Source organism: Eptatretus burgeri, chromosome 6 (genome assembly GCF_056783735.1).
Source record: "Eptatretus burgeri isolate ZD-2024b chromosome 6, Ebu_testis_v1, whole genome shotgun sequence".
Lineage (NCBI taxonomy): Eukaryota > Metazoa > Chordata > Myxini > Myxiniformes > Myxinidae > Eptatretus > Eptatretus burgeri.
Genome location: NC_140966.1, coordinates 76,830,615 through 76,844,532, shown reverse-complemented (window position 1 = coordinate 76,844,532; position 13,918 = coordinate 76,830,615). Strand labels below are relative to the sequence as shown.

At 39.1% G+C, this 13,918-nt stretch overlaps 1 protein-coding gene and 1 long non-coding RNA gene across 7 annotated transcripts in view; one reads left to right on the top strand and one right to left on the bottom strand.

The window, feature by feature from the left end:
• LOC147025113 (uncharacterized) overlaps nucleotides 1-7,116 on the top strand; it is an 81,159-nt gene extending 74,043 nt beyond the window's left edge. Inside the window, exon 3 of the long non-coding RNA XR_015059349.1 lies at nucleotides 3,229-7,116. This is a non-coding gene — a long non-coding RNA (uncharacterized LOC147025113). The remainder of the gene's footprint in view (nucleotides 1-3,228) is intronic.
• The window catches only part of ACOT11 (acyl-CoA thioesterase 11), a 116,755-nt gene that overhangs the window by 50,190 nt on the left and 52,647 nt on the right, over nucleotides 1-13,918 (bottom strand). For 4 of the 6 annotated variants that reach the window (XM_085885740.1, XM_085885737.1, XM_085885739.1 and 1 more), the window contains 3 exons: nucleotides 12,407-12,508; nucleotides 10,478-10,655; nucleotides 10,213-10,405 (listed from right to left, as the gene is read on the bottom strand). In XM_085885740.1, the coding sequence (XP_085741866.1) occupies nucleotides 10,213-10,405; nucleotides 10,478-10,655; nucleotides 12,407-12,508 (473 nt within the window). The remainder of the gene's footprint in view (nucleotides 1-10,212; nucleotides 10,406-10,477; nucleotides 10,656-12,406; nucleotides 12,509-13,918) is intronic. The other 2 variants (XM_085885738.1, XM_085885742.1) reach the window with 1 other exon arrangement.

The window sequence follows — 13,918 nt, the reverse complement described above, 5'->3', positions numbered from 1 at the left end:
GAATGAAAGGTTTTAATCATTTATTTCAGTAAAAGATAAAAGCTCATGGGAGAACAAGATGACAAAGGACAAATTGGCAAGGAAATGACAGTGGGGCAGCGCGACAACAGTTGAACGCAACCAATGTCATGGACAAACAGGAAAAGAGGAGAGAGAAGCAATGATTGAAGCAGCTGCCCTGCTTATCGACGGGATTTGGTACTATACGACAATGAGAGCCATCTACAAAAAAGGAAACAAGATAAAAAAAAATTTCCATAGGATCAGAGATATTTTATGTTGACGAGGCACTGCAGCCTCAATGGGAAGAGTAGGAATAGAAGGTACAAGTGAAAGCAGCACTGATTGCATAAGTGGAGGCGATCAAAAGCCAGGTATGAAGAAAGGCAGACAGGAAACGAGTTTGGCAAGCAGAGCAAAATGCCAGACTACCAAATGCCTGATACATGTCTTGGGAGACTGTCCTGACCTCTTGTACGAGATGCAATGCCTCGGACAATTGCCGAAAGAGAAGCCACATATCTATAGTTGAGTAACTTTATGGAATTCAAACTAATGTACACATTGTAGTAATTTTTCCAAATATAACCAGGCATTAAAAATTGCAACTTTTCAAAAAAGATGTATATTAATTAATTGTTTTTTGTTTTTTTTTAACATGAAATATCCCAAGAATTCAAATCAATTCAAATATTATCATGGAGCTCTGGGGAGAAACACCCCCAGAGTGCCATCATCTATAGCCAACAGTCATGATTTGGACTGGAATTTCCATTCAAAATTGCATCAATCCAAGCTGACATTGGCAACCAAATATAGTTCACTGGAAACGATGCTGGCTTAATGTATAATGTGAGTGTTTTATTGTGATTGTAAAACCTACATCAGAGTCTGTTACGGGAGTCACAGTGACTTGTCATGGGAGTCACGTCGTACAAGCTACATATTACAGTACCTTACATAAGTAATGAGTGTTTGAGTTATGAATTTTTTTTTTTTTTAAACAAAGAAAGAAAGAAAGAATAACATCTTCCTTTATAGATCAGTCAAGGCAAGATGCCACTCACACCTGCAAAAAAGGCAGAGAAAGAAGAGAGGAAATAAAATAAAGTGGAGAGTTTTTCCTGCGAAAAGCAATAAGGTGTGGGCTGGGTAGGGAAGAAGTATCGTGAAAAATTAAGGAGCGAAATTGATAGGTTAACGATGGAACAGTCAAAACATCTCCAAAAGAAAATTACCCCCGGTTGGGGGTGATGGTCATCTCTGAAGTTCTGTAGATGTGGATCTCTGATCGGCTTAGAATGGCTTCGATGTTGTCTCGTCTTTTGCTTCAACGTACAGAAGAAAGCCCGGGAGTAAAAAGGATAGAAAACCTGAGAAATCAAACTACATTTCTGAGTTATCCGGAGATTTTGAAAATGGTTGATTTGGAACATTTATGATCAATGCGTCTTCAAAAGGATAGAAACCAGATCTCAGAAATCAAACCACATTTGAGTCATAAATGGCGGATGATATTTTGACAATGGATGATTTCACATGTTTACAACATCGGTGACCTTGACATTGACCTTCAATCGTGTCTAAAGTCATACCGTCGTGCATCACTCATCGACCCCGACCTACATACCAAGTTTCATCAAGATCGGGCGAATTTTTTTGACCATATCACATCGACGATTTTTCCAACTTTGAAGACACGTGACTCGATAACCAGTACGAATTTTAAAAAACCGGCCCAACAAAATTTAGATATTGTTCCATGTTATCAGAATCCGAAGACATTTCGAAGATCGGATCACAAACGGCGGAGGAGATGGATTTTGAAAATGGACGATTTCGCAACTTTGGAGTGACCTTGACCTTCAATCGTGTCAAAATTCATACTGTCGTGCATTATGCATCGACCCCTACCTACATACCAAGTTTCATCAAGATCGGGCGAATTTCTTTTGACCGCATCACATCGATGATTTTTCCAACTTTGAAAACACGTGACTCGATAATCAGGACGAATTTTTAGAAACCGGCCTGACGAAATTTAGATATTGTTCCATATTATCAGAATCCGAAGGAATTTCGAAGATCGGATCAATAAACGGCGGAGGAGATAGATTTTGAAAATGGAGGATTTTGCAACTTTGGAGTGACCTTGACATTTACCTTCAATCGGGTCAAAGGTCATACCGTCATGCATCCCTCATCACCATCTACACACATACCAAATATCAAGAAAATCGGAAGAAAAAAATGGAGATGTACGGACGGACATCAAGACTGGTTTTATTAGGTCATCACGTTTGAGATGACCTAAAAAGGGAAGGGGATAGAATAAGGTCGCAGAAATGTAGTGTAAAGGAATCTGGTGACATTTTCAATACCGTCCACTGGTACTAATGCTAGAGCCTATTCAGCGAGGCATTCTGTCCGGGGGTGCAAATCACATGGAGAGTTTACTGCTGAATAGCCCAATATAAAGAATGGATGTGATCCGTAAACTGGTCAATGAGTTTGGGGTGAAAATGTCAGACCAAAACCAAAGGAAGGAAAAACTGGACTGCCAACAAAGATCTCGAACGAAGTCAAATTGTTGCTGCAAGGATCCCCAGAATGAACAGTGATGCTGCGTACATCTATATGGCTGAGGGATCCTACTATTAATTTGCAATTGGTCACTGGCTTTGCCAACACAAATTTTTATTATTACAGACACCAGGCATCAAAAAGCTAAATATATCAGACAAACAGTTTCAAATGGAGAACCTCGTCACCATTAGAGCATTTATATTGCATCAGATGTGGGAATAAATGCAAATTGTTGCTCCCAGCTTGCCGTCTCGATGACAGAAGATGCCATTTACATTTTTGCCACCTTCATCTCTACCCAATTTAGAATCCCATGCAGGCACGAGCAACTTGAATGTTTGCATAATCCTAAAGACTTGCTGGTGTTCACAAATGACTTTTCTTGATGATTAGGCAAACATTCCTGTGTCACATCATGAAATGTAAACGGGAATATATAAATACAATGAAATTGTTGCACGCAAGTAAATAAATAAATAAACAGGTGATGTAAGTTATTCATATTGCACATTAAATACGTTAACCCTCAATGAACTGTACATATAATCGGTAGATGGGGACAGTACAGAATGCAAAATATTTATATTTGACATTAAAATTTGTGGATTTGGTAATTCGATGTTTCTTTGCCTTCTTTTCCAGGTACTGCAGCGATATGCTAATGATGTTTGGCTGAGTTACTTGAAGCGAAGTAATAACCTTTACAAACTGGCCATCTGAGGATGACCACTCATGACAGTCTATCGAAGATATCTGCGAAATGCCGACCCCAGATCTAGTAAACAAAAGGGGTCAACTTGCATTTCCAGCAGAGAGTCTTGAAAAAGTCAGCAACGGAGCACTGAACATGCAAGATATCAAAACCATCTATTTGAAATCGGCAGAAGTATAAGAGCCTTCTCAACACCAATTTATCTGACAGCAAAGATATAATGTGCATAACAGGATTTATAAACAACTTTGATCATCAAGTTGCACTTTTGGACTCTAAAATGAAGATAAGTCAAAACAACTTAAAATGCACTTTGTTTCATATTGGTGGTACTTGTCATGTTTTTGCAGTCATGGGGGTCACACTTTTTAATTCTCCCCAAGAACAGGGGCTTATTAATTTTGACAGCAAAAAAAACAAAAACCCTATATGTGACAAAAATGGTTCATCTGTGCAAGGGGGCTACAAAATGAATCAGACACCAAAATGAGCAATATGCTTGTGAGTCTCGTTTACCTCTTCATTTTTTTTTCCCCATTAAAATGTTAAAGAATTTAAATCAATCATTTGGTTAAATGACGTATTGTTAGGGTCTATAAAACATTTAAAATTATATTCATGAATTTGGAAGCAGTAAGAATGGATCAAGAAAAAAAAGTAGTTTAAATCAGGTTAGTCACTATGGAATGGCTTGTTATAGTCAGTTATCAGGCTTAAAAATTTAATAATAGTCATAATAAAATAATAGTAACAATAAACAACAAAAAGAGTAATCAGAGATAGGAGACCCTTGCCAGGACTTGTTTTGTGTGCTGGTGTTACACAATTAATAACAGACATAATTAGAACTGCCACTTTATAACTGCTGGCTGTGATGACCAGGTACCAAGATGTCTCGCATTGATACAACCCCACTTTATTCAGACACTTCACCCTGACCTATGATGTTTATTATTATTCAACTGAATTTAGAATGCAATTAAAATTAATTCAATTCAAATCAAATGAAAGACCAAAGAGGTACATTCCTGCATTGGAGCAATCAGAAGGAACCCAAACAAGCAAAAAGCAAAGATGAAGTGATCAGGAGGAACCTGGATACGATTCACATTTCAGCTGCCCTCAAACCCACCCAGGCACAGCCAAGTAAGTCTTATCAAAAATGTATTTTTTTTTTTTTAAGAACACAAATCAAAAAAATTATTATAATAATTCTAACTGCCAGACCACATGTCCAATCAGGTTGAAATTTAAAACTTGTATGCCCCATCACCACGAGATCATATTTCTGAAGTTTTACTTCGATTGATTAAGCAGTTCCAGAGAAAACATTATTTAATATTTCTCTTCAATGCAACATTGCTGCCAAACCGTGTGACCCATCAATAATTATTCCTGAAGAAACTTGTACACGCAAGGCTTGAGAACACTTTTCTGAAGTTTCTCCTCAATCTGTTCAGCCGCTCTGGAGAACAAGATTTTTTTTATAGTGTTTAGGGTAAATCCAATATGTCTGCCAAACCATGTGACATCATATGTGTGAACCTTTTGTTCCACATGGATTGGCAATCATACATGTAGGTTTCACCTCAATCTGTTCAGTCGTTCTGGAGAACAAGATTTTTTTTATAGTGTTTAGCGTAAATCCAATATGTCTGCCAACCCATGTGACATCACATGTGTGAACCTTTTGTTCCACATGGATTGGCAATCATACATGTAGGTTTCACCTCAATCTGTTCAGCCAATTCAGAGAATATTTTTAAAGGGTAATTTTTTTTAACAATATGGCTGCTAAATCACATGACCGATGACGTAAAAAAAAAAAATTCTGTGGACAATTTTATCCCTAGATGACCCTCAAAAATTTTCATACTGATCAGATGTAGCGTTCTACATATGGGCTGTTTCACAATGAGGGTACCAAGTTTGTCTCACAACCACTAAAAATTCAAACTCAATATTTTTATTTCTCCAAATCCAACATTGTTATTTACAATACTTAAATCCAAATTTTTGGAGCATCTGAATGAATATTTCTTATTAAAAATAATACCCCAAGGATGTTAGGAGAGTATTTTTTAAACTACAACAGTCATTAATACAATTCAACTATAACCACAAAATAACAACACTATCAAACTTCAATGTTTTCCATATGTTCCACAAGTATTATTTCATTACTGGAATTATGATTCAGTATACAAATTAAGTATATTTGTAGAAATATCAATAAAAGACTGAACTAAGTTTCAAATATCCAGAAAAAAAAAAGATATGTTTTAATTACCAATGTCACTTATAGCACTGCACATGATGGAATTTAGCACAAAATTTTAAAACTACATGTACTTTTCTACATATTCAGAAAAAATTACTAATTTATCTCTGAAAATAAAAGTTTACCACCACAATGAAAAATATGAAGAAAATCACATATTTCTCCTGGAGAGGACACATTTTTGACGGACACATGTAAGACAATCAGTGCAGGCCGTACAAATAGAAGGTTATTGGTTACACTCAAACTTTGTAGCATAATATCAGTGCAGGTATATACACACTTGGTAAAACACAGAATGAACTTTTAAAAAGACCCTTTATTTATATAAAAAAATTCTTCTATAATATGCATTTCCGGAGAGGACATTTGACGGACGAACGGTGGGACATATTTATTGAGGGTGAAATAAATATTCATAGTCTGAAATGAATAATATGTTATGGAACAAAGTACAGAAGAGGTATTAAATTGATTTAACAACAAATAAAAGTCCCAATTTCTGCTTATATTTGTTAACCTCCGCCATCGAAGATGGACGGAGGTTACCGTTTTCACCCCTGTCTGTTTGTTTGTGAACAGTATTACGGAAAAAACTCCTGGACGGATTTCGACGAAACTTGGTGGGGGGATCAAGTATGGTCAAAGGATCATGCCATTAGATTTTGGACTTGGTCCAAAGTCCAATATGGCCGCTATGACAGCCATTTTGAAAAAAAAATTGAATTTTTGTTTTTGCATTTCTACACGTTTTAAGTGATTTCCAACCAAAAAAAAAAAATTGTTAGAGAAAAAAAATTAGAAATTTTGCAACTTTTTTCAAAAAAAATTGATTTTATTTGAAAAATATTTGAATTTTTTTTGCATTTCTACATGTTTTAAGTGATTTCCAATCCCCCCCCAAATTAGAAATTTTGCAACTTTTTTTTGGCATTTCTACATGCGCGTCGATCAAGTTTAGTTTATTCAATCGTGGTTCAGTCGAGTCTGATCCGTTTTGACCTACAATGAATAGGATATCAGGTTCATTTAAGTGACCCAGCAGTATTGGCGGCGGAGGTTTTGCACTCTACCGAGTGCTCCCCTTCTAGTTTATACACTGTGAATGCAGTGTACCTGGAGAAAATGAGAGCTATTTGTCAAAAAAAAATGGCAATTTTTATGCCATTCTGCAAAAAATTGACATTTTTTGTCAAATAAAAAGTGGTCCAAGTTGTGCCATCACTAGTACCAACTACTGGCCCCAATGACACAGATACTACAGCCTCTCATTTAGCTATTTCGCATGCAAGGGTACAAAATACCAGAAATGACCATGAAACAGCCCATATGCAATCATGGCGTCATAACGGAGGCACCTATGATTTAATAAAAATATTAATTTTATTCCCATGAGTACTTACCATGTGCTAAGTTTCAATTTTTTCCCTGGTGTGTTTCAGAGATAGAGGTCCAAAGTTTTTCCATTTTTTCAACATGGCTGCCACAACACGTGACCTACGATGTCATAATTATCAATAAAACATTCTACATGAGTAGTTGCTCATATTATATGGTGAAAATGTTGTCTCAATCCGACAAGCAGTTGTGGAGAAAAACACCAAAGTTCTGTGCGGACAAACAAAGACCGACAGACAGACAAACAAGAAAAAGACATCGTGCAGAGCACAGTATTTGCAAAATCCACCCCCCTCTCCAAAGGTTGTCATGGATACATTAAATTGTCCATTTCATTAAGATTAAAATTCACAATCTTAATCAAAGCTCAGGTCAATCAGATGAAAATTGATTATTTTTCAGATTGAAATTGATGATTTTAGAAGTTTGACCTTGAGTTGACCTATTTATCTCAAAAAATAGTTGGTTTCCCAATTCAGTGATGCAATATGCAAATAGTGTTCAAATTTCAAGTCGATCGAATGAAAAAATGCCGATTTTAGAAATCTGACCTCAAGATGACCTATGACCTTAAAATCAATAGGCCTCTCAGTCGAGACTACCTCTACAACTTGAAGTTTCATGAAGATTGGTTTAAAATTGTGACCTGTGGGATAAACAGACACACACATACAGACAGAAGAACAAAATCGACTGACCAATATTTGAAAAATCTTCGACTTTGCAAGTAACAAACGGACCCAAATGCAATACCTTCTCCCCCGGCAAGGGTAATAAAGACTACATCCGGCAACGATGATAGATTGCTCGACTGTGCTCGTAAATGCAAGTAAGCGTATTGGTCTGCAGTTGAAAGGATCCGTTTTTGCACGTTTATTGTGAATCTGAGTGATTGTGGACTTCCAGGGTAGATGGGAAAATGCCAATGGAGGATACAAAGCTGAAGAGCATACAAAGAAGAAAGAAGAACAGAGAGCATGGGCCCAAATGCGAACCTGGTTCATCACCAATACTGGACAGAACTTTCTTTACTCTATCAGATGTGAAAAAAGACAGTCAAGGAGGGAGTGGGCACAAAGGGGTAAGATGGGGACAGAGTGAGATGGGTTGGGTGTATGACATTGAGGCAAGCACAGAGTTGAGATACTTCACCTTGTCTTGAGCAGAGTTAAAGACTCGGCGGTATGAGGTGAGGGAGGGGATAGTGGATGACGATATACCAGAGATGGACTTGACAAGGCAGAACTGGGACTGAGGAAATGGAATGGTTGGAGAGTTTAGCCTTGAGATTTTCAGGTTTCCGATTCCTCTGAAAACTTGATAGCGCCATTCTTGATTGTCCGCAGGATCAATTGGTCTTGGATTTTTCGATTTCAGATCAGGGGGACTCACCGGGGGAGGGGGGTCCCCAAATATTGCCCTGTAACTTTCAAATCAGGACATCGTTGGTGTGGGTTTGAATGTGGGTCTGAACTACAACCTCAAAAGATAAGTCAGCCCACTCAGGACATTATTATTTTTTTTTTCTTTATTAATGTCTGCCCCCCTGTACCATTCTCAACCTCTGTCTGTAAACCTGCTGGCCTCTGTCATTTAGCATCTCCAAAAGTGTGTACATTTTATATGCTGCAGCGGTTGTGCACTGACCTTGAAGTGTAATAGGAGGTTTGATTCCTGACAACTAAAAAGTCTCAGATTGGTGTTTGTTTTGCAGGCAGCAATCTGTCCGGACAAAAAAAGGCAAAAAAGAAATGTCCAGTCCTTCGGATGGACCTGAAGTTTGTTGTCCCATCTGCTACCATGAATTGGTTGTCAGAGGCTACACGGTGTCCTCCAATTGAGAGTAGGTGAGCTATTTTGTGAAAGATATTTCAGCCAGTTGTGAAAGACTTGAGCAGAGCAAGAGAATCACTTCAGGCTTGCCCCAGCACAGACACTTTGTGAGCCTTATGAGGAACAATAAAGTTGCCCTCAGTCAAGTTAACGTTCTACAATGAGTAAGCAAGCTGCTCAACTCCAACTGCCTCGCCGCAGCATTTGATGCAGGAAGGTCAAGAGGATGGCGAGGATAGCAGCAATCTGGATGGGATAAACTGATGTACGAGAGTGAGAGCGAGAGTTTTGTAAAAATATTCCAAGGTGGAATCAATATCATGTGCTGCACAAATGGCAGCCCAATCTTTTTGAAAGGGCAGAATGCATTCCCTGCCAGGTGGCCTCTGCAAACAGCCAGATTCTGTGGCGTTGAGGTCACTCTCTAACAATAGCCAGAAAGATACGGGCATAGAGGTCACTCCAACTATAGCTCGAGAGATATATCAAGAGCCACAATAGCCAGAGAGATACAAGCATTGAAGTCATTCCAACTTTCACCAGCAGGGATATCTCAGAGGAGACAAGAGAGACAGAAGAGAAACAGGAAAGGTTGTATGGAAAGTTAGTCATTACTAGGTGCAGGAAGGAGGACAAGTTTCTGGATTGGATCAAACTCGGTCACCTAGAGGCTTCATCTACAATGCCATGGTTGGTTGTTTCAGAGTCGACATCAAGCTTGGCTGGCATTGTGGGAGTTGAAGGCACAACAGATGAGGAAATTTGACATTGTGATGCTGGGATTTCAGATTAAAACTTAAAATTTTATGATTTAACTATTTCATGATTAAAAACTCCAAAGAGTCTTGAAACATGACCAACGCAAAACAGCATGATAAAATAAATAATTAAATGTGCCAACTTGCAAGATACGATACAGGCATCGAGGTTATTATGCAAACTATATAATGCTTCCAATGCGAGGAACAAAATAAAGGCGGAGGACTCTCCTACTCTCCAGAGTCTGCATCAGCTCAGAAAATATCCCTCAAGCTTCCGGATAACTGATTCTTCGGGAGCTTGGGGGAGACGGAAAATCAGAAATCCACAAAAAAAAAGAAAAAAAAAAAAGCTTAACTTTATACAATATGCTCGATTACTGCACTTCTGCAACTGATTAAACTTGAACAAATTAAAATCGAGCCCACATGATCACCTTTGTGTTTCAAATCACATTTGAGCAAAATGTGCACGAGACCTTCAGGGCCAAAAATTACATTTTAAAACAGCTGCATATTACAATAAATCGACGATACGGTGGTTGCGAGTAAAATTTTCAGCCTTGTCATAATGTTCGAGAAGGGAGAGGTTTGTTTACAAACAAAGCATACCCCAGAGAATTATCAGAGTTTTGAAGGCCCACCTTGCAGCCAAACTCGCAACAGTCTCCATCCAAGCCATGATCTGTCCACCAAATGTATTGCCCTGATGATTAGCATGTGGAGGAAGCACCAGTTCCACACTTTGTACACGGGTAGTTTCACCGGGAACACTCGTATCTGGCCCACCATCATCCTCACCCAGCACTCGTTCTACAAGAGAATGAAAACGTTTTCCTAATCGTGGTGTAATAACAGACCTCAGAACATTAACCCAAATATGATATCTCCTGAAAGAGTGATCTGTACCTCTGAGGTTCAACTCCAAAAAGGGGAACTGCTCACCAGGTACATTGGCGAGGTTGGCATCCCGCAATAGTTCGATAAGCGTGTCCGAATGCGTTAAGCGCATACGCCGGCGTTCAGCTGCCAGCTTGTGCTCTTGCCATTCCTCCGATGAAGTGGGCCGCACTGCCCGCAATTGGACCTGCAAGTTCACGGCGCACTTGCTTGTTGCAGTATTCAGAGCACTCCAAATCCAAAGAGCAATGGACACATTAAAGTGGTGTAACCCACACAAGTCATGACAGTGTTCTCCACGAACTGATAATTCAAACGAGGAAACATCAATTTCAATTTGAACCAGTATGAAGTGCCAATGCTATACAAGGTTTCAGTACAAAGTATTTACAGCCAACATTTATCTCAGCTCACCTCACAAAATGAAGGACAAAAGGGTTTTGGGGCCTTATTAAACACAGGATCTACATACACTATATATACTGTAAGCCTCCTTATCAGGGCAGAAGCCCCCAGTCACAAACACTAAATGAATGACTTGGGGGGTGTATGTGCATTCAGTGGATTGCCAACACTGGTGTAACTTTGATTTGTGGCTGGCAGGATAGCTTGCAGGTATGAAAACTAACCTCAGCAGTCTTACCTGGTTTTGTTTCTTGGCTCAGCTATAAACTGTCACTCTGGCATTTCACGGGCAGGGGAATTGCATCAATGTGTGTGGATATTAAATCTTAGGAGGAGAGGAGATTGGGACCATACTCTGTGCAGAGCGTTGGTGTTACTTAAGCAGTGTCCTTGGCTATTCAGCACAATCCTGGACGGGGCGCCACTCCGACACAGGATACCAGCAAGCTGGCACTCATTGTGCCAACCTCGGAAGGATGACAAGCCGAGTTAACCGCACTTGGTATTAATTCAACAGCTGAACGGGATTTGAACTCAGGACCCGAGGATCCAAAGCTCACCACCCTAACCATTAAGCCAACACCAGGCATATTAAAACCTCACATGGATGTTAAACTTGGTGTCCCATCTGCTGGAATCAGTTGGTTGATGTTAACGACCCCACCATATCCTTCGCGAAGAATAGGCGAGTTATTGACACCCTGGAAAAAATTAAAAATAAATAAATAAATAAATAAAACCTTCCTACCCTGATGACAACAGCGAAAGCAATGAAATCCTTGCCATGGGACCGTTATGTCAGCAGTGAACCAGTCTTTGGGCACAACACCAGAAAGAAAACTATGATTTGTTATGGAACAATTTTTTTATAACGGAGGACTTTGTAAAGTTTGTTGAGGTGAGATGTTAAAGAGTAAATGTAGAGGATAGTAAAAAGGTTACAAGTGTTAAAGTAGTGTTAACGCTAGAAGTTACATTCCGAAGAAAAAAAACAAAAAAAGCATTAATGTTCAGGTAATCTCTTGCTGGTTCCAGATATGGAGACTTCTCACAGTAATAAGCACTTTCTGGCATCGTCTGAATAGAGAACAGTCTTGTAATTACAATATTATTGTTTCCCCGAGGAGTTTTTTCAGGAATGTTAGTGAGCTGTGTACACAAGTGCCAAAGCAGAGCCCGAAGAGAAAGGAGAGATGGCAGAAAGTAGAGCCAGTCACCATTTGCTTTGTGCAGGGCCATGCTGGCATGTTGCTTTGTGTTGATCATTACAATAAACTTAAGTTTGGACTATGCTCGATTGCTGCTTGGACATCGATCGATCAAAGAACCTTAAGTTTTGTGGCACCGAGCACGCATCATCATCATCATCATCATCATCATCATAATCGTCAGAAAATTCGTTGGCATGGGACAGCTTTCCAGAAAGAAAGGCTTGAAAAATTGATGTGTGGTGTCTGCCCTCCAAGAAAACCGCTTTGTGGAAAGCACCGTAGCAACCACAAGAGAAATAGCGGTCGGTGAAGCTGAACTTACTTTCTGCTTGTGATTTTTTCGAACCACAAACGTCGAATAGGCTTTGCAAACCTGCTCTTGTCTGCCACTCTCAAGGTCATCCACGCGGACCGAGATGCCAACCTGCAAAGTATATATTTGGCGACACAAGCAAAACCCTCAAGGTGCAATCACAGCCATTTGTGCTGAAATTTAGATTAACAATAAAACTAAAACGTATATTAAATTTTGATTATGCAAGAAACAAGAAGGAAATAGAGATGTAGAAAGAGGAAATTCTGTCAAAGCCTGTGTAGCATCGAGATCACCAACATTTTGCAAGAATATGAATGCACAAGCAAACCAAACTATTCTTTTATAGAATGGTACAAGTGCTTGACAGTTATTTATTTTAAAGACAGGAAGAAAGAAGGGGCTCGGGTGGGAGGGGAGCGGTAGTAGTGGCAACGTAGGAGAAAAGGTGAAGATTATAGGCATATTAAAAGGGGAAACATGATGGAAGTTTCACAAACATGTCTAAGCACAAGTGCCCTCTTCTCTGCCAATTCACCCAAACCAACTATCTCCATCTAATTTTGTCCCCTCCAAAATTTAACCATTTTATTTAAACTGATCAACTGTTCTTGCTTCTACTACCCTTCCTGGAAAACTCTCGCATAAAAAGTACAGCACTCAAAGTTTTGAAGAAAAAAAGAAGAAAAAGAAAAGAAAAGACACAGAGAAGAATTGTCCAATTTCAGTTCAAGCTTTTTCTTCACCTCTACGTGTAAGCTACACTTCCACCAACCAGCTCGACGCAAATTTAACTTGGAATTCAACATCAAACGTGCTCAACGACCAACGCATCAACTTTACGAAGTGAGAAATAGGGAGGTTGAGACAAGTGCAATGATAAACTTTCAAGCAATTACAGCTGTTATACGAAGTGGAGTAATGTGCCCCGATTACACTCACATCTGTATTTTGCAATATTCGCTCCACAAATCCGTGATGAGCCAGAGAAATGTTGCACAATAACCAGACATCCGGAACTCCATTTGTTAATCATTACAGAATGGTATTTCAAAACATCCCACCACTAGCCATTATAAGTAGTGAAGCTGTATTCTGGAATGCATATGCTGATGGTGGTGGTGGTGGTGGTACAAAAATGTGGTACAGTGGCTGATGGTACGAAAATAATCAATCTCTCACTCATTCGGAATGGACAGTGAAAGTATGATCAGTCATCATCCCAGGCCTTGTAAACCGTACTCGAGATAACTTATGAACTGCTAATGGGTCGATATCGTGACACAAGAGATGCTGGGGTGTGAATTTTGGAGCTCAAATTAGCATGATACGTAAGAATCAATCCCAGGCACTAATGTAGCATAGCCACATGTTGCATGTGCTAATCTATGTAACTATATGACAGCTGTGCTTGAAAGACTTCTACAACGAACGAAACAATGCAAAATTCCCATAGACAATACGTGTCGTATTTACAGAATGATCATAAACAAAAACCTCCACAAAAATCAGCCACCACTC